The following is a 21482-nucleotide window of genomic DNA, read 5'->3' as shown; positions in this document are numbered from 1 at the left end:
GTGAGTATTTTGCTGTTGACAATAATTGTCAGCACATTCAGTGGTGTCTTCCATTTAAACATGTATTCTTAAATATTTACAAACAAATGGGAAGGACTTTCCAAAGTCTTACTATATCATCTTGTGTCATTCAGCCGACCAGAATTGTAAAGATTTTCCAAACAGTCCAATTCAAGTGTTTTCCTCAATATTTCAAACAAGATTTTTGTTACTCGCTCACGTGATGCTGTTTTTGAAATAGTTTATGAAATATTATGATATGTATAAATTTGATGTTGAACCCTCCAAACATTGTACTTTCTGCGATGAATCGAGACCATTTCTCACTTATTTTTTAATGTCCTTCCAGTCGTTCATATCTTTAGTATATTCCTGGATGCACCTGATCTGAGAGTACAAGATCCCAACTGATTCGGCACGTTGGCGTTTTCATTCATTCTCCAGTAAGTCTCACTTTGAAAGTAAAATCTCTTGTCCCGTCTATAGTGGCAGAAGCCTTATCGCCTATTTTGCATATCCGTTGTATTAAAATCTATGACAAAAAGTCTCCTACTTCTGAATCCCTGGTCTGACACTTTCTTAGTAATGTTGTTCTTATTAATACTGATTTTACTCGCCTCTCTAGAATCACCTTCTCTGATTACTGGTGTGTACAGCTGACATACTTTGTACTGTACGTGAGGATGATGATTACATATGTGTCATATTACATCTGATTTTGTTTGTATGGTTGATTTAACTATCTATGGTTATTCTATTTAAATTAGTTAAACGACTACATTGTCCATCCTATGTTGTAGGGATAATTGCGCCTTACTAGGGATAGAGTTTCATGACGTTTTTACCTGTTCATTTGTAAATGAAATTCTGTCAAACTTTTAAAAAAAAGCCTGGGTTTTCAAATGAACAAAATTCCCCAAATAAGTATTTTTTCATCCGTGTATTGCTATTCGCTTTTAAGTATTAGGACATGCTAAAGTCCGTTACGGTCTGCTGAGTTTCGATACACGCTTGAATTTTCTTGTTTAAGCATGTAAACCGTGTCTTTAGCCTGTGGTATTTATCAATTTAATTCCGTGCTTTTCCGGCTTATTGCTTGTAATCATATATTTTGAAGAATTGTACTATGGTAAGTATTGTTAATACTTGTTTCCAATTGTTTTGTAAATATTTTAGCACTCCGTAAAACCTACTATTGGTGAATGATCTCCATGTTATAGAGACAACCACCGAGACGAAGTTGTCCTTGCCCGTCTTTGGATGGGCCATACATACCCTGCACATTCATATATGTTGGAAGGCGAAGATAATCCTCAGTGCATAGGATGAAATGAGCCAGTTACTGAAAGATGTTGGTCTATATAATACATTTTGACGTATCATTTTAATATTTTGTGTTAACATACCCATTTAAGATTTTTAACATTTGTCTTTTACCTTTTAGTTTGTTTGATGTTATTTCCTTTTTGTATCGCTGTTTGTTTTACAGGTTGATTGCCCTAATGACCTTTGCGTGTTGACGGGCCGTTAAGTATCCATAATAATATTAATAACAGTAAATATTTATTTGCAATAAAGCATCTTTAAATCAAAAGAATATTTTAAAACCGTTATAGCGTTCGTTCTAAATTGGATCCATACTGACTTTCTTCCACCGTTTCATAAATCTACGTTGTTAGCAGAAAACAAATACTGTCATGATCACCAATTTTTCGAGGTAATATTAAATGTCTATATAAACCGATGTGAATGACATTACACTATCATATCGAAATGATGCAATTTACGCTAACTACTTCAAAGCTCTAAAAATTGTTTTAAAAAACCTGTTGGAACCACACATATAGATTAACATCGTGCACAGAAAATAACGGAAGTATATTTATATATACCACAAACAAAAGTGTTTAAAGAAGCTCGTCCGAATACTTAAAAGCGATATGGAATACAGGGATACCAAGAACACTACTTTGCGGGAGTTTTGTTCATGTGACGACAACCCAGGCTCGCCAGGAAAATCACGCTTAACTTCGTTTTGAAGACATTTTCAAATCCTGCTTTTATATTCTATATATACAACAGGAAAAATAGAAACGCGGTGTTTCAAACAATTCTTTTCAAAATACACTCCTTTAAAAATAGGCTTCCGGTCATGGAGGACTACACACTGTCACACATGGTGTGAGAAAATTTGATTATGTGAAGTGATTTAAGGAACTTTCACCCTCGGGGTTTGCTGTACCATATGTCTTACTGTTGGTGATTGAACTTGTACATGCATTTTACGACTGTTTAATATATTAAGATAGTTATTTGCCTATGTTATCTTGCTATACTGATACTATACTTATCATCTGAGTGTACACGTGCGAAGACATTATATTCATATCATTCGGTGTGTTGCCATTGTACATGTGTTCCTGTAACTGAACTTTAACACTGTGTGTCAAGCGATGTGCGATACGTCAGGTAACTTTACTAGCGCGGAAGTCAACGACTCCAAGAGACCGCGGCATTTGTTGTCCAATTCTTCCACACCGCCAGATACATTGTATGAAAATAAAAAGAATAAACTAGACAGTGTGCAAAATTTGTCGACTTCTTATTCTGCAAAGAATTACTCAGTCAGTGTCTCGTGAAAAGGTCGATGACCTTGAGCATTACAGTCGCCGGCCCCTCGTTAGAGTATCTGGTATACCTGAACAACCGTCTGAAGATACCACTAAACTTGTCATTGATCTTATGAACAAATTTGGGATTGAACTCTCACCAGACGATATAGAACGATCGCATAGGGTCGGTCCAGTATCTAGCGAGAAAACGCGACATATAATAGTGAGGCTGCAGGACTACCAGACGAAGAAGAAACTTCCTAGATCCGCCCCTAAGCTGAAAAAACTAAAAGCTTTTCTGTCATCTGCGAAGAGGTAAGTACTGGTTCCCTCACTCGTAACATCCGGCATATCATTGATGTACAATACAAATAAAAGTGGCCCAAACACAGATCCGTGTGGTATACCGCTCATTACTGGGTTTCACATTGACTTTTCGTCTTTCACTACGACTCTGTTACCTTCCGATCAAAAAAGCTTTTATCCAAGAAAGAAATTATCCACCAATGCCATATTTCGCAAGTTTATGTACGAGTTGTAAATGGGGCACCTTATCAAAGGCTTTCATAAAATCACAATATATTACATCCACACATCTACCGTTATCCAAATTATCTGTTCAATTATCCATAACATTCAGAAGCTGGAGTACCGTTGATCCGCCGTCTATGAAGCCAAACTGAGCTTTACTGAATAACGTATTTTTCCGCATGTGTCTCATAATTTCATCCCTAATTAAAGACTCCAATATCTTACAGACAACACATGTTAAACTGTAATTCGAGGCTTCTTTTCGGTCACCCTTTTTAAATATTGCCGTTACATTTGCGCATTTCCAGTCCTCGTGTAATTTTAAGGTATCTATTGATGTTTGAATTATGAATAACAGATGGTATATCGTGTCATGGCACAAGTTTCTTCAAGCACTCTAGGGTGGATTATATCCGATTCTGGACATTTTGAAATTTTTAATTTCATCAGTCTCTTTTTGACACTTTCCGGTGTAATCTGTAGTCTTGTTATTGATTCCACAGCAATCAATTCTACACCTGGCATTGTTCGATCGCTGCTATCCGTAAATACTGTTTGGAAAAAATCTCCGAGGACGTTGGCTTTTTCAAGATCAGTTGCAGTGATATCCTCCTAGTTTGTATCTGTGTACAAATTTGAAATGTTAGATTTCGTCGATGCTTTAGATTTTGCGTATCTCCAGAACTGTTTAGGTTTCTCTTTCACTTGTTGTGCTATCTGCCTCTCGTGTTATTTTACTGCATTCCTCTTTAAGACCCTTACTTGTCCTTGGTCAACAATACTCCGTGTATACTTCATAATCCCTGGTGTTCCGTTAATTCTTCCATAGTTTCTCTTTTCTTTTTATTTTTGATAAAGTGTTTTATTAAGACTAATTTTGTTGTTTGAATTTCTCATTTGTGTTGACTTTTGTGTTGGAATTTCTACGTTATCCTTCCATTGTGACAAACGATCTTGCCAATTTTTATTTAAATTTTGAGAAAGACCTCGGAAATTACCTTTATCGTATAAATATCTTAATTTTCTAGAGTTCCTTCTTTCAATAATAAAATTACAGAATATATCAATGACTAAATGGTCACTTTTGCCGAGAGGAGGATTAGTCTGTACAGATTCAATACAATCATCTGCATCCGTTAAAATCCTATCTATAACACTCGGGTTATCCGTTCCTCTACCGCGGGTTGGTTGCTTCATTAGTTGGTGCATGAAACAATCCCTCACCGTCTCACTGAATTTAAACTCTTTGGAAACTTCACTCGTCTGTAACTCGGACGTTATAAAATGTAATTAGGACTGTCTGTAACTCGGACGTTATAAAATGTAATTAGGACTGTCTGTAACTCGGACGTTATGAAATGTAGATAGCACTGTCTGTAACTCGGACGTTCTAAAATGTAAATAAGACTGTCTGTAACACGGACGTTATGAAATGTAGATAGGACTGTCTGTAACTCGGACGTTATAAAATGTAAATAGGACTGTCTGTAACTCGGACGTTATAAAATGTAATTAGGACTGTCTGTAACTCGGACGTTCTAAAATGTAAATAAGACTGTCTGTAACTCGGAAGATATTAAATGTAAATGGGACTGTCTGTAACACGAACGTTATAAAATGTAGATAGGACTGTCTGTAACACGGACGTTATGAAATGTAGATAGGACTGTCTTTAACTCGGACGTTATAAAATGTAAAAGGACTGTCTGTAACTCGGACGTTATAAAATGTAAATAGGACTGTCTGTAACACGGACGATATTAAATGTAAATAGGACTGTCTGTAACTCGGATATTATAAAATGTAAATAAGACTGTCTGTAACTCGGACGTTATGAAATGTAGATAGGACTGTACATCGGACGTTGTAAAATGTAAATAGCACTTTCTGTAACACGGACGTTATAAAATGTAAATAGGACTGTCTATAACTCGGACATTATAAAATGTAAATAGCACTTTCTGTAACTCGGACGTTATAAAATGTAAATAGGACTGTCTGTAACTCGGACGTTATGAAATGTAGATAGGACTGTACATCGGACGTTATAAAATGTAGATAGGACTGTCTGTAACTCGGACATTATAAAATGTAAATAGGACTGTCTGTAACTCGGACGTTATGAAATGTAGATAGCACTGTCTGTAAATCGGACGTTCTAAAATGTAAATAAGACTGTCTGTAACTCGGAAGATATTAAATGTAAATGGGACTGTCTGTAACACGAACGTTATAAAATGTAGATAGGACTGTCTGTAACTCGGACGTTATGAAATGTAGATAGGACTGTCTGTAACTCGGACGTTATAAAATGTAAATGGGACTGTCTGTAACTCGGACGTTATAAAATGTAAAAGGACTGTCTGTAACTCGGACGTTATAAAATGTAAATAGGACTGTCTGTAACACGGACGATATTAAATGTAAATAGGACTGTCTGTAACTCGGATATTATAAAATGTAAATAAGACTGTCTGTAACTCGGACGTTATAAAATGTAAAAGGACTGTCTGTAACTCGGACGTTATAAAATGTAGATAGGAATGTCTGTAACTCGGACGTTATAAAATGTAAATAGGACTGTCTGTAACTCGGACGTTATAAAATGTAAATAGGACTGTCTGTAACTCGGACGTTATAAAATGTAAATAGAACTGTCTGTAATTCGGAAGTTGTAATGTAAATAGGAATGTCTGTAACTCGGACGTTATGAAATGTAGATAGGAATGTCTGTAACTCGGACGTTATGAAATGTAGATAGGAATGTCTGTAAGTCGGACGTTATAAAATGTAAATGGGACTGTAACTCGGAAGTTATGAAATGTAGATAGGACTGTCTGTCTACTGAAAAACATTCGAAGGAGTGTTGTGAAAATTTAACCGCGGTTTATTTAATTTTCCCTTAAATACAATGAAAAAAACTCACCAGATTTCTTCTTCACTTCTTTAGATCTTTGTTTTTGCAGAAATATGCGTACCCATTCGGTAACTGTAGCACATCAAAACCGTCCATTTTACTTTCATCAAAAACTAATTCATCATATGAATTGATCAATAATGCAAATTAATGTAAACAGAATTTTGATTTGATATCATAAATGTTCAGAAATGAAAGTTTAAGTGGTTTTGCAATATCAGTTCCTGTCGTGTTACTCACAAAGTCCTTATTTAAGTTCCGATAGACCTCTTTCCATGTCCCAATTGCTGTACTGTTGGATCGAGTGACGATCAACATACCCACGTGGTTGCCATCTTCTATCTCGACCGGAACCGGAAGGGCGGTGGCCATCACGGCGTACATCAAATAAAGCTGTAGCAACGTGTTTCTGTTGAGGTGAATGATATAAACTCCCGTCGATAAACAACTTGTCTGCTTTTAGTTTTGCCCGCGATCACAAAAGGCACGCAAGTGAATAGTACTTTTACATTGTACAGTTAGAGTTAGATACAGAAGCGCCATACCATGAATTAAACCAAGCTTGAATGAATAAAAAGATATCTGTATATTTACATCATTTTTCGTTTTATTTACAGAATATCAAGGCGAAAAGCACATCTATTTTATACAAATACATACAACAGAAGTACATGCAACATTACATCACTTTGTTCGTTTGTATGATAAATATTTACATTTCACGTAAGGAATAATACTGATTGGTCAACAAGCGAAATGACATTCGTGTTTCTGAATTAGTTAAAATTACCGTTACCACGAGAAAATGACGATGAGAAATTAGTTTCAAGTCGGTAGAACATCTCGATGCATTATGATCAATAAGAAAGTAGCTTTTATGGCATGTTAAACTTATCATTTATTCAAGGAGCAATAACTGTTCATATTTTGCTTAAGTAACATAAAATATTATACATAGTATATCAGATATCTTATCTAGATATGTAAGATGTCTCAAGTGATATATAGGATATTTTATTTAGAAATTAGATGTTATATACATGTATTATACAGTATATCATATATTACATAATATATCTTATACGTTATATAAGATATATCTATTTTCCTATAATAATATATTTTATAACAGAACGATACGTTGTTAAACTGTCAAATTTCTTTTTTTTTTCGAAATATATCCTGACCTCGTTGAGCAGCTTGTTCCTTTCCATCAAGTGCATATTCCGAAGCGCTCCAAACGATTCCCGGGGAGACTTGAGCTTTCCTTTTCCATGTCACAAACTCTCATCCTATGTAGGATATCTATTTTAAAACGAGGCTTCAATTATACAAGATATTTCTCATATACGATAGATACACAGTTTATAAGATTTCTTATATAAAAAAAGATAAGATATCTTGTGTACCACTTAAACATATTCTATCTAATTGTTCAATGAGATATCTCACAACTCGGCACTATTGTGTGATAGCATATTTCGTCCAATTTTCCTATCGTGCGCACATCATGCATACATCGTGCGACCATCGTGCAAACATCGTGCAAACATCGCACATCGTGTAACATTGTGCGATCCCACAACTGATTGATGTACAAAAATGTGTGTTATAGAATTTGGTGAAAGACAAGATCGACATTACATTTAGAATAGATCTTAAGTTTGCTTGCCATAACTTTTACTCTTTAGGGCACTGACACTGAGTTCAATTAATAACTGATGTAGCTTAAAATGGTCTTTCTTACATTGAATTCAATTTGAATGTAGAAACACTGCATAATCAAATCAATATTATGATAGAAAACATGGTTTCTCATTTCAACAAAAAAAAAAAAAAACATTACCTAACTAGTTTCCAATCGGGAAACACGTCATTCTATTCTCCTTACAGTGAAACACTTGTAAAAATTACATTGTATATCGCTTTGTTACAATATTTCTAAAACAAGCTCTGCATCACAAGTACTATCGAAAAGCTTATCTTAACAAATTAACGACCCAGTTAAATGTGTCCAATGTGACACTGAAAGGAGGTCGTTTTGCACTACATTATCAACACAATCGTGGTAAAGTAACCTACATTAATCCAATCGTGGTAATATAACCTATCTTGGTGCTGGCATTTTTTCTATTAAGAGCAGTAGTTCATCTTTACAGTAAGACTGGCATTATATATCAGATGTTTATCCCTCTTTCGCCTTAGTGGGTCCTGACATCAGAGTCTTCCTCGAGCTCACATTAGTAATGTATTCAATTGGAGAATCCCTTGCCATCGGGGAAATGAGTTCTTTAACATTCACACGACTAATGGAAAGCACTTTCCGGGGTGAGTGAGATTTGTTGAGGTCGGAAATATCCGACATTTTTCTCCGAATCATTCCTTGATTTGTCTCTGCCACAGCATCAATCGTTTCCATGTCAGCATCCTTCCGGACCGCATCCCCATTTAGATCCACATTCTTCGTTCGGACCAACGGGGGCAGGTTTCGTGGAAGTATTGTCGGAGTCATGTAAAATTTGTGCGGTTTTTCTTGTAGAAAACTTTGTCTAGATGGAAATTTCTGGGGTCCGAATAGGATAACTTTTTGTTCCATTTTGCGAAGTGATGGATTTTTAGGCTCCACCTTGCGCCCCCGCAAGTGTCGCTGGCGCTCTATAGAAACCATCAATGGATTGACACTACTCTTAAATGTCCTCCGCAAGTCCTGAATCTGGTTTAAATAGTTTCTTTGCTTGTCGCTCACCTTCCGGTACTCCTCAAACCACTCGGGCATCCGCTTACTCATTATTTTGGGTATCTGAAAAAAACGAATATGAAATAAATCTTTTTAACGACATAATTTGTCATGATGGACGCTGTCCACGTGACACTATATACATGAACTAATTCTTTCTTTACTGGTCTTCCTGTCGGATACTCCAACGTATTCTGTCCTGTTCATTATGTACTCTGTGCATATTAACGCAAAGTTTACTTATTTATTGCAGCAAAATACATAGCAACGAGATGGCTTGCTCAAAAATCTGACGAAACGATTGCCATTGACCCATACCCGGTCAGTATACAATGTAATAAAAAAAAATACCCTGGACTGGTACCAGGTCAGTAATTAAAGGAAACACGAACCGGTACCAGGTCAGTAATTAAAGGAAACACGAACCGGTACCAGGCCAGTAATTAAAGGAAACACGAACAGGTACCAGGTCAGTAATTAAAGGAAACACGAACCAGTACCAGGCCAGTAATTAAAGGAAACATCAGGAGCCGGTACCAGGTCAGTAATTAAAGGAAACACGAACCAGTACCAGGTCAGTAATTAAAGGAAACACGAACCGGTACCAGGTCAGTAATTAAAGGAAACACGAACCAGTACCAGGTCAGTAATTAAAGGAAACACGAACCGGTACCAGGCCAGTAATTAAAGGAAACATCAGGAGCCGGTACCAGGTCAGTAATTAAAGGAAACACGAACCGGTACCAGGTCAGTAATTAAAGGAAACACGAACCGGTACCAGGCCAGTAATTAAAGGAAACACGAACCGGTATCAGGCCAGTATCTAAAGGAAACACGAACCGGTACCAGGCCAGTAATTAAGGAAACACGAACCGGTACCAGGCCAGTAATTAAAGGAAACATCATGAACCGGTACCAGGCCAGTAATTAAAGGAAACATCAGGAGCCGGTACCAGGTCAGTAATTAAAGGAAACACGAACCGGTACCAGGTCAGTAATTAAAGGAAACACGAACCGGTACCAGGCCAGTAATTAAAGGAAACACGAACCGGTACCAGGTCAGTAATTAAAGGAAACATTAGGAACCGGTACCAGGCCAGTAATTAAAGGAAACACGAACTGGTACCAGGTCAGTAACTAAAGGAAACATCAGGAACCGGTACCAGGCCAGTAATTAAAGGAAACACGAACCAGTACCAGGCCAGTAATTAAAGGAAACACGAACCGGTACCAGGCCAGTAATTAAAGGAAACACGAACCGGTACCAGGTCAGTAATTAAAGGAAACACGAACTGGTACCAGGCCAGTAATTAAAGGAAACACGAACCAGTACCAGGCCAGTAATTAAAGGAAACACGAACCAGTACCAGGCCAGTAATTAAAGGAAACACGAACCGGTACCAGGCCAGTAATTAAAGGAAACATCAGGAACCGATACCAGGCCAGTAATTAAAGGAAACACGAACCAGTACCAGGCCAGTAATTAAAGGAAACATCATGAACCGGTACCAGGCCAGTAATTAAAGGAAACATCAGGAGCCGGTACCAGGTCAGTAATTAAAGGAAACACGAACCAGTACCAGGTCAGTAATTAAAGGAAACACGAACCGGTACCAGGTCAGTAATTAAAGGAAACACGAACTGGTACCAGGCCAGTAATTAAAGGAAACATGAACCAGTACCAGGCCAGTAATTAAAGGAAACACGAACCGGTACCAGGCCAGTAATTAAAGGAAACATCAGGAACCGATACCAGGCCAGTAATTAAAGGAAACACGAACCAGTACCAGGCCAGTAATTAAAGGAAACATCATGAACCGGTACCAGGCCAGTAATTAAAGGAAACATCAGGAGCCGGTACCAGGTCAGTAATTAAAGGAAACACGAACCAGTACCAGGTCAGTAATTAAAGGAAACACGAACCGGTACCAGGCCAGTAATTAAAGGAAACACGAACCGGTATCAGGCCAGTATTTAAAGGAAACACGAACAGGTACCAGGCCAGTAATTAAAGGAAACATGAACCGGTACCAGGCCAGTAATTAAAGGAAACATCATGAACCGGTACCAGGCCAGTAATTAAAGGAAACATCAGGAACCGGTACCAGGTCAGTAATTAAAGGAAACACGAACCGGTACCAGGTCAGTAATTAAAGGAAACACGAACCGGTACCAGGCCAGTAATTAAAGGAAACACGAACAGTACCAGGTTAATTAAAGGAAACACGAACCAGTACCAGGCCAGTAATTAAAGGAAACATCAGGAGCCGGTACCAGGTCAGTAATTAAAGGAAACACGAACCAGTACCAGGTCAGTAATTAAAGGAAACACGAACCGGTACCAGGTCAGTAATTAAAGGAAACACGAACCAGTACCAGGTCAGTAATTAAAGGAAACACGAACCGGTACCAGGCCAGTAATTAAAGGAAACACGAACCGGTATCAGGCCAGTATTTAAAGGAAACACGAACCGGTACCAGGCCAGTAATTAAAGGAAACACGAACCGGTACCAGGCCAGTAATTAAAGGAAACATCATGAACCGGTACCAGGCCAGTAATTAAAGGAAACATCAGGAACCGGTACCAGGTCAGTAATTAAAGGAAACACGAACCGGTACCAGGTCAGTAATTAAAGGAAACACGAACCGGTACCAGGCCAGTAATTAAAGGAAACACGAACCGGTACCAGGTCAGTAATTAAAGGAAACACGAACCAGTACCAGGCCAGTAATTAAAGGAAACATCATGAACCGGTACCAGGCCAGTAATTAAAGGAAACATCAGGAACCGGTACCAGGCCAGTAATTAAAGGAAACACGAACCGGTACCAGGTCAGTAATTAAAGGAAAAACGAACCGGTACCAGGCCAGTAATTAAAGGAAACACGAACCGGTACCAGGCCAGTAATTAAAGGAAACATCATGAACCGGTACCAGGCCAGTAATTAAAGGAAACAGGAACCGGTACCAGGTCAGTAATTAAAGGAAAAACGAACCGGTACCAGGCCAGTAATTAAAGGAAACACGAAGTGGTACCAGGCCAGTAATTAAAGGAAACACGAACCGGTACTACGCCAGTAATTAAAGAAACATCATGATACAAACGTAATAAAAGAATGTGACTTGGATCGGAAACCGGTCAGTAATTACAGTGGAAGATTTAGACCAGGACCCGGTCAGTAATTACAGTGGAAGATTTAGACCAGGACCCGGTCAGTAATTACAGTGGAAGATTTAGACCAGGAGCCGGTCAGTAATTACAGAAAACAGCTTTGACCAAGACCCGGTTAGTAATTACAGAAAACGGCTTAGACCAGGACCCGGTTAGTAATTACAGTGAACGACTTACCAGGACCCGGTCAGTAATTACAGTGAAAGATTTAGACCAGGACCCGGTCAGTAATTACAGTGAACGGCGTAGACCAGGACAAGGTCAGTAATTACAGTGAAAGATTCAGACCAGGACCCGGTCAGTAATTACAGTGAACGGCGTAGACCAGGACCCGGTCAGTAATTACAGTGAACGGCGTAGACCAGGACCCGGTCAGTAATTACAGTGAAAGATTCAGACCAGGACCCGGTCAGTAATCACAATGAATGGCGTAGACCAGGACCCGGTCAGTAATTACAGTGAAAGATTCAGACCAGGACCCAGTCAGTAATTACAGTGAAATGTTTAGACCAGGACAAGGTCAGTAATTACAGTGAAAGATTCAGACCAGGACCCGGTCAGTAATTACAGTGAAAGATTCAGACCAGGACCCGGTCAGTAATTACAGTGAAAGATTTAGACCAGGACAAGGTCAGTAATTACAGTGAAAGATTTAGACCAGGACAAGGTCAGTAATTACAGTGAAAGATTTAGACCAGGACCCGGTTAGTAATTACAGTGAAAGATTCAGACCAGGACCCGGTTAGTAATTACAGTGAAAGATTCAGACCAGGACCCGGTTAGTAATTACAGTGAAAGATTTAGACCAGGACCCGGTCAGTAATTACAGTGTAAGATTTATACCAGGACCCGGTCAGTAATTACAGTGTAAGATTCAGACCAGGACCCGGTCAGTAATTACAGTGTAAGATTTAGACCAGGACCCGGTCAGTAATTACAGTGTAAGATTTAGACCAGGACCCGGTCAGTAATTACAGTGTAAGATTTAGACCAGGACCCGGTCAGTAATTACAGTGTAAGATTTAGACCAGGACCCGGTCAGTAATTACAGTGAAAGACTTAAACCATTTGAAGAAACTTTAGTTTTTGATTTGGATTTTTTTTCATGTAAAAATGACATATTATAAAATATCAATATTTTCTCCGGTACCCTAAGAGTAAAACCAATGTGATTAAAAATAACCGGGTAGTATTTCCGATTTTAATGAGACTGCGGTAATACTGTTGCCAACCATGGTAAAGGCACATGCCTTCCCCTGTCATTTTAGGATTGATGGGAACACTTCTTTATTATGATAACTAGATTGTAAACGTTCACACAGGAATACAAAACGTTGTATTTGCATGGGCACTTACCGGCTCAAGTGTCTTGTGTCGGAAACCTAATTGGCAACAATGATGTTTGTGATCAATATTTATTATTGTACTTATATGTATATATTTATAGATTGTCATTCAACAGGTAAACGATTTGTGTGAAATTTAATTCTTGTCACATGTTATAATGGACAAATTCAAACTCACTGACTGTGTTCAGCGTATTCCATTACCGTTAAGATACCTTATAACGACGAAATAATTGTACAATGTGCAGCGACATGATTATGTGCAGAATATTATCCGTATAAGAGTTTAAAAGTTTTTTATAATTAACAAAATATAAAAGGAGATAAAGAAAGTGAATAAATCATGAAAGAGGCCAGAAAAAGGGATGAGGGGAGAGGGCCTAAAAAGGGGAAGGGGAGGGGAGGCCGAAAAAGGGGAATGAAAGGGGAGGCCGGGAAAGGGAAGAGGGGATGGCAGGGCAGGGGAGGCCAGAAAAGGGGAGGGGGAGGGGAGGCCGAAAAGAGGAGGGGGAAGGGAGGCCGAAAAAGGGGAGTGAAAGGGGAGGCTGGGAAAGGGAAGATGGGATGGCAGGGTAGGGGAGGCCAGAAAAGGGCAGGGGGAGAGGAGACCGGGAAAGATGAGAGGGGATGGCAGGGCAGGGGAGGCCAGAAAAGGGGAGGGGGAGGGGAGGCCAAAAAGGGGAGGGGAGGCCAGAAAAGGGGAGGGGGAGGGGAGGGAAGGGGAGGCCGGAAAAGGGGAGGGGACGCCGAAAACGGGAGGGGACGCCTGAGAAGGGAAGGGGAGGTCGGAAAAGGGAAGAGGCGTCGAAATCCGTCGGTTTCTATACTAAACGCAACTCACGACACTGTATTTACCTACGTGTCCAGAAAATAATTTCCACACTTTTTATTGTCACTCCTTTTGTATAGAATATAATCGTATTGATATTCATTGGTGTAGATTTATATTCCGAGACTATATTTTTTATGTTCAGTGCAGTTAATTATATATGTAATAATACCACAGACCATTGGAGTTCCAGCCACGAGTCGCTAACTGTTCGTAATTAACCGTTATTTACCAGGCGGCCCTGTGTGGTTGGACATTTGATATTAATGTATTTCACTTATGTATTGATTTCGATGATAATGCATATGAGAGTCCCGTGGTCTATATTGTGAAGTTTTAACTATGGTCTGTTGAAAAGTTATTTAAATTATTTCGGAAAAACAGAATGAAAAAGACATTTAACACCGGGATCTGTGCTTAGAAATGTACAATATATTTATGTACATAATATCTGTAATCTAAATAGACGTAGATCGAACACAGCAAATGAATTCAGTGGTTGGTTATCAACAGTCAATGCGACAAAATGTAGCTTGGCTTCTATACTGTAAATCTGTACAAACTGAAAGTCTAGTGAAACTCTCAACCTTTGAAAACTAGACAGTCTATCAAACCTGTGTAATAGAGACACCAGTGTAAACTAGGCAGTCTAACGAACCTGTGTAATAGAGACACCAGTGTAAACTAGACAATCTGACGAATCTGTGTAATAAGGTTGAATTTGTAAACTAGACAATCTGACGAATCTGTGTAATAAGGTTGAATTTGTTAACTAGACAGTCTGGCGAACCTTTGTAATCTGTATGGAATTAGATAGACTAAAAGAATATCACCAATTTCACCTGTTGACGTCAATATCCGGGAAAATGAGACATTAATAATGTAGGTTACAAGAAACTGAAAACAAATCTGACACGTATTTTTTAAATTTCTTTTGATTTTTTGTTGCAATAACTTTAGGGAATGTTTGCAGATATTCGCGACACGCATACAATGCTAACACTGGTTTCGCTGAATGTCTTTTTTATCGCAACAGAAAAAAACAAACAAACAAAAAACAAATTTACAGATAATCAAGGATCTTTCCACTGTTGATGGTTGATGACGTGGATTTTATCTTAATTCACTGAGAAATATAGATGATATGTAAAGATAGATTGTATATACACGTAGGTAAAACAATGGCTACAACGTAAAGGTTCAATGTACAGAATGAGGTAATTGACATCATTGCTCAAGGCAGAATATCCATATGTGTTTCTTTTGAGTGTAAAAAGTAAATTAAACTTTGTTGTAACATTTTGCATGTAATGTATATCATAGACAATACATAATAATTAATATAATAATGAACAATCATATAAAGTTTACTTACCTGTGTTTCGCACCTGGGAAAGGATTACTTATTAGGAATAGCCGTTTCCGCCATCTTACACCTCAGTTAAGTTGAAGAGTAAACGATTTCCCCTGGTTTGCTCGTCATTAAACGTAGCAGTAAAATCCATAAACATTTCACCCATTGGTTTTTGAGGTTTTTTTCCCTCTCTCTCTTTTTTTGTTTACTTTGTAAATTTTATACACGATATATCTCCGAAGTTCAGATATACATTTGCAGTTTCCTTGCTCAGGTTTATGAAGTAACGTTGTATAGAAGCCAAAAGTTAAGCTGTAGTGATCACGGTCTACACTTAGATCGACTGGGTCGGTTTAAATAACGGCCACCTCTGTAATTACGGGTAGGTATACCTAGGTCATATTTTACTTACATATTATCAGAGCCACACTACACCTAATCAATACTTTGTAGTACTTCACTTTAATCCGCCCAATGGTAATTAATTCTGGAGTAAATACGCCCCAATATAGATCGCACGCTACAGTCTCCCTTACAATACATGTACACACTATCTAGGGTACATTTTATTGGTGTTCATTTCATTTAACGTCGATTCCTTAATCTGATAAAAACTATTCTCCTGGTCCACTGACACCAAGCTACAACACTTTCAGCGTTTAAGTAAAGACAACAGAAAGGGTATTAAAGACACACGTAAAACTAAATACCTTTAATTTCCCACATAAAACCAATTTTGTTGGTCAATATGCTATTGATAAGTTTGTTTGAAAGTAAGAAGAAAGTATAGATATCAGAATACAATATATATGCTATTTATGGTGAATATTTGTTAATTTCTATTTTACATACATTTGTACAGTACGTAGAATATAGAGGTACATATATAATCGTATAAAACATTTGTTTGTCGGCTGATTGATTTATTGCTATAAACTCTACGTATAAGGAGGGATTTCCTTGTCGCAAATGGTGACTATATCGCCGAACAACATGCGGGAGGTTCATCGCGTTATATCCAAAACAATATGGACAAAGAAAGAGTCTTGTTCAATGACATAGTCAAAGCCGTATGGGACAATCTGTGAATTCACTTCCTGAGAAACACTGATCTGCCTGGGATTGACACCTCTTGTTGAAACGTTTGATAATCCATCATTACACTCCCACTTGTTTTAGAGGCGATTCTTTCTCCAGGTTAACGGAAACTGGTGATCATAAGTATTCGTCATTATTACTTTATCGACAACTACCCAACGTCTTTCTGCGATAAAGATGATGAAATCGAGGCTGATTGTAATGCTTATAGTTACACTGGATTGGCCCGTATTTTATTTTTAGAACTCACTGACTCAACATCTATCATCAGTACCGAGGAGTTCGTAACTCACTGACTCAACACCTATCATCAGTACCGAGGAGTTCGTAACTCACTGACTCAACACCTATCATCAGTACTAGGAGTTCAACTCACTGACCAACTGACTATCATCAGTAGAGGAGTTCGTAACTCACTGACTCAACATCTATCATCAGTACCGAGGAGTTCGTAACTCAACTCAACATCTATCATCAGTACCGAGGAGTGTCAACTCACTGTTCGTAACTCACTGACTCACCTATCATCAGTACCGAGGAGTTCGTAGGACTTAACATCTCTCATCAGTAACGAGGAGTTCGTAACTCACTGACTCAACATCTATCATCAGTACCGAGGAGTTCGTAACTCACTGACTCAACACCTATCATCAGTACCGAGGAGTTCGTAACTCACTGACTCAACATCTATCATCAGTAACGAGGAGTTCGTAACTCACTGACTCAGCATCTATCATAAGTACCGAGGAGTGTGTATCTCACTGACTCAACATCTATCATCAGTACCGAGGAGTTCGTAACTCACTGACTCAACACCTATCATCAGTACTGAGGAGCCTATCATCAGTACCGAGGAGTGTGTAACTCACTGACTCAGCATCTATCATAAGTACCGAGGAGTGTGTATCTCACTGACTCAACATCTATCATCAGTACCGAGGAGTTCGTAACTCACTGACTCAACATCTATCATCAGTACCGAGGAGTTCGTAACTCACTGACTCAACATCTATCATCAGTACCGAGGAGTTCGTAACTCACTGACTCAACATCTATCATCAGTACCGAGGAGTTCGTAACTCACTGACTCAACACCTATCATCAGTACCGAGGAGTTCGTAACTCACTGACTCAACACCTATCATCAGTACCGAGGAGTTCGTAACTCACTGACTCAACACCTATCATCAGTACCGAGGAGTTCGTAACTCACTGACTCAACATCTATCATCAGTACCGAGGAGTTCGTAACTCACTGACTCAACATCTATCATCAATTACCGAGGAGTTCGTAACTCACTGACTCAACATCTATCATCAGTACCGAGGAGTTCTCTCACTGACTCAACATCTATCATCAGTACCGAGTGAGTTGACTCAACATCTATCTCACTGACTCAACACAACACTATCATCAGTACCGAGGAGTTCGTAACTCACTGACTCATCACCTCACTACAGTAAGGTTGTGTTGGTAAGTCCCTTTCTCAACAGCTATCATCAGTACCGAGGAGTTCGTAACTCACTCAACACTATCATCAGTACAGGAGTTCGTAACTCACTGACTCAACATCATCAGTACCGAGGAGTTCGTAACTCACTGACTCAACACCTATCATCAGTACCGATCTCACTGACTCAACCGAGGAGTTCGTAACTCACTGACTCAACACCTATCATCAGTACCGAGGAGTTCGTAACTCACTGACTCAACACCTATCATCAGTACCGAGGAGTTCGTAACTCACTGACTCAACACCTATCATCAGTACCGAGGAGTTCGTAACTCACTGACTCAACATCTATCATCAGTACCGAGGAGTTCGTAACTCACTGACTCAACACCATTCATCAGTAACGAGGAGTTCGTAACTCACTGACTCAACACCTATCATCAGTACCGAGGAGTTCGTAACTCACTGACTCAACACCTATCATCAGTACCGAGGAGTTCGTAACTCACTGACTCAACATCTATCATCAGTACCGAGGAGTTCGTAACTCACTGACTCAACATCTATCATCAGTACTCACTGAGGAGTTCGTAACTCACTGACTCAACACCTATCATCAGTACAGGAGTTCAACTCACTGACTCAACACCTATCATCAGTACCGAGGAGTTCGTAACTCACTGACTCAACACCTATCATCAGTACCGAGGAGTGTGTAACTCACTGACTCAACATCTATCATAAGTACCGAGGAGTGTGTATCTCACTGACTCAACATCTATCATCAGTACCGAGGAGTTCGTAACTCACTGACTCAACACCTATCATCAGTACCGAGGAGTTCGTAACTCACTGACTCAACACCTATCATCAGTAACGAGGAGTTCTCAACAACATCTATCATCAGTACCGAGGAGTTCGTAACTCACTGACTCAACATCTATCATCAGTACCGAGGAGTTCTCACTGTATCAGTAACGAGGAGTCACTGACTCAACATCTATCATCAGTAACATCTATCATCAGAGGAGTTGTAACTCACTGACTCAACATCTATCATCAGTACCGAGGAGTTGTACTCACTGACTCAACACCTATCATCAGTACCGAGGAGTTCGTAACTCACTGACTCAACATCTATCATCAGTACCGAGGAGTTCGTAACTCACTGACTCAACACCATTCATCAGTAACGAGGAGTTCGTAACTCACTGACTCAACACCTATCATCAGTAACGAGGAGATCGTAACTCACTGACTCAACATCTATCATCAGTACCGAGGAGTTCGTAACTCACTGACTCAACATCTATCATCAGTACCGAGGAGTTCGTAACTCACTGACTCAACATCTATCATCAGTACCGAGGAGTTCGTAACTCACTGACTCAACATCTATCATCAGTACCGAGGAGTTCGTAACTCACTGACTCAACATCTATCATCAGTACCGAGGAGTTCGTAACTCACTGACTCAACATCTATCATCAGTACCGAGGAGTGACTCAACACCTATCATCAGTACCGAGGAGTTCGTCTAACTCACTGACTCAACATCACTATCATCAGTACAGGAGTTCGATCATCAGGAGTTTCGTAACTCACTGACTCAACATCTATCATCAGGACTCAACATCTATCATCAGTACCGAGGAGTGTGTAACTCACTGACTCAACACCTATCATCAGTACCGAGGAGTTCGTAACTCACTGACTCAACACCTATCATCAGTACCGAGGAGTTCGTAACTCACTGACTCAACACCTATCATCAGTACCGAGGAGTTCGTAACTCACTGACTCAACATCTATCATCAGTACCGAGGAGTTCGTAACTCACTGACTCAACATCTATCATCAGTACCGAGGAGTTCGACTCAACACTCATCAGTACTGACTCAACAACACCTATCATCAGTACCGAGGAGTTGTAACTCACTGACTCAACAGGAGTTCGTAACTCTATCATATCATCAGTACCGAGGAGTTCGTAACTCACTGACTCAACATCTATCATAAGTACCGAGGAGTTCGTAACTCACTTCGTAACTCACTGACTCAACACCTATCATAAGTAACGAGGAGTTTGTATCTCACTGACTCAACATCTATCATCAGTACCGAGGAGTGTGTAACTCACTGACTCAACATCTATCATCAGTACCGAGGAGTTCGTAACTCACTGACTCAACACCTATCATCAGTACCGAGGAGTTCGTAACTCACTGACTCAACATCTATCATCAGTACCGAGGAGTTCGTAACTCACTGACTCAACATCTATCATCAGTACTCATCACTGACTCAACACCTATCATCAGTACCGAGGAGTTCGTAACTCACTGACTCAACATCTATCATCAGTAACGAGGAGTTCGTAATTCACTGACTCAACATCTATCATCAATTACCGAGGAGTTCGTAACTCACTGACTCAACATCTATCATCAATTACCGAGGAGTTCGTAACTCACTGACTTAACATCTCTCATCAGTAACGAGGAGTTCGTAACTCTATCATCAGTACTCACTATCATCTCAACACTGACTAACATCTATCATCAGTACCGAGGAGTTGTAACTCACTGACTCAACATCTATCATCAGTACCGAGGAGTTCGTAACTCACTGACTCAACACCTATCATCAGTACCGAGGAGTTTGTAACTCTGACTCTACATCTATCATCAGTACCGAGGAGTTCGTAACTCACTGACTCAACATCTATCATCAGTACCGAGGAGTTCGTAACTCACTGACTCAACATCTATCATCAGTACCGAGGAGTTCGTAACTCACTGACTCAACACCTATCATCAGTACTGAGGAGTGTGTAACTCACTGACTCAACACCTATCATCAGTACTGAGGAGTGTGTAACTCACTGACTCAACATCTATCATCAGTACCGAGGAGTTCGTAACTCACTGACTCAACACCTATCATCAGTACCGAGGAGTTCGTAACTCACTGACTCAACACCTATCATCAGTACCGAGGAGTTCGTAACTCACTGACTCAACATCTATCATAAGTACCGAGGAGTGTGTATCTCACTGACTCAACATCTATCATCAGTACCGAGGAGTTCGTAACTCACTGACTCAACACCTATCATCAGTACTGAGGAGTGTGTAACTCAGTGACTCAACACCTATCATCAGTAACGAGGAGTTCGTAACTCACTGACTCAACACCTATCATCAGTAACGAGGAGTTCGTAACTCACTGACTCAACACCTATCATCAGTACCGAGGAGTTCGTAACTCACTGACTCAACACACTGACTCAACATCTATCATCAGTACCGAGGAGTTCGTAACTCACTGACTCAACACCTATCATCAGTACCGAGGAGTTCGTAACTCACTGACTCAACATCTATCATCAGTACCGAGGAGTTCGTAACTCACTGACTCAACATCTATCA

The 21482-nt window shown here is 39.4% G+C and overlaps 2 protein-coding genes across 2 annotated transcripts; one reads left to right on the top strand and one right to left on the bottom strand.

Annotated features, from left to right (window-relative positions):
- Nucleotides 1-8245: 8245 nt before the first annotated feature.
- Nucleotides 8246-8848, bottom strand: LOC132548882 (uncharacterized). Its single transcript, XM_060212781.1, has one exon. It carries the CDS (start codon nt 8846-8848, stop codon nt 8246-8248), a length of 603 nt encoding a protein of 200 aa, XP_060068764.1.
- Nucleotides 8849-13659: 4811 nt separating this feature from the next.
- Nucleotides 13660-14190, top strand: LOC132548895 (rRNA 2'-O-methyltransferase fibrillarin-like). Its single transcript, XM_060212795.1, has one exon. It carries the CDS (start codon nt 13660-13662, stop codon nt 14188-14190), a length of 531 nt encoding a protein of 176 aa, XP_060068778.1.
- The last annotated feature ends 7292 nt before the right edge of the window (nt 14191-21482 follow it).

Source organism: Ylistrum balloti, unplaced genomic scaffold (genome assembly GCF_031769215.1).
Source record: "Ylistrum balloti isolate Yb309-2 unplaced genomic scaffold, AGI_CSIRO_Ybal_v1 Utg370032, whole genome shotgun sequence".
In the NCBI taxonomy this organism is placed as follows: Eukaryota; Metazoa; Mollusca; class Bivalvia; order Pectinida; family Pectinidae; genus Ylistrum; species Ylistrum balloti.
Note: the sequence above shows the minus strand (reverse complement) of the source record. Positions and strands in the feature narration are given on the sequence as shown.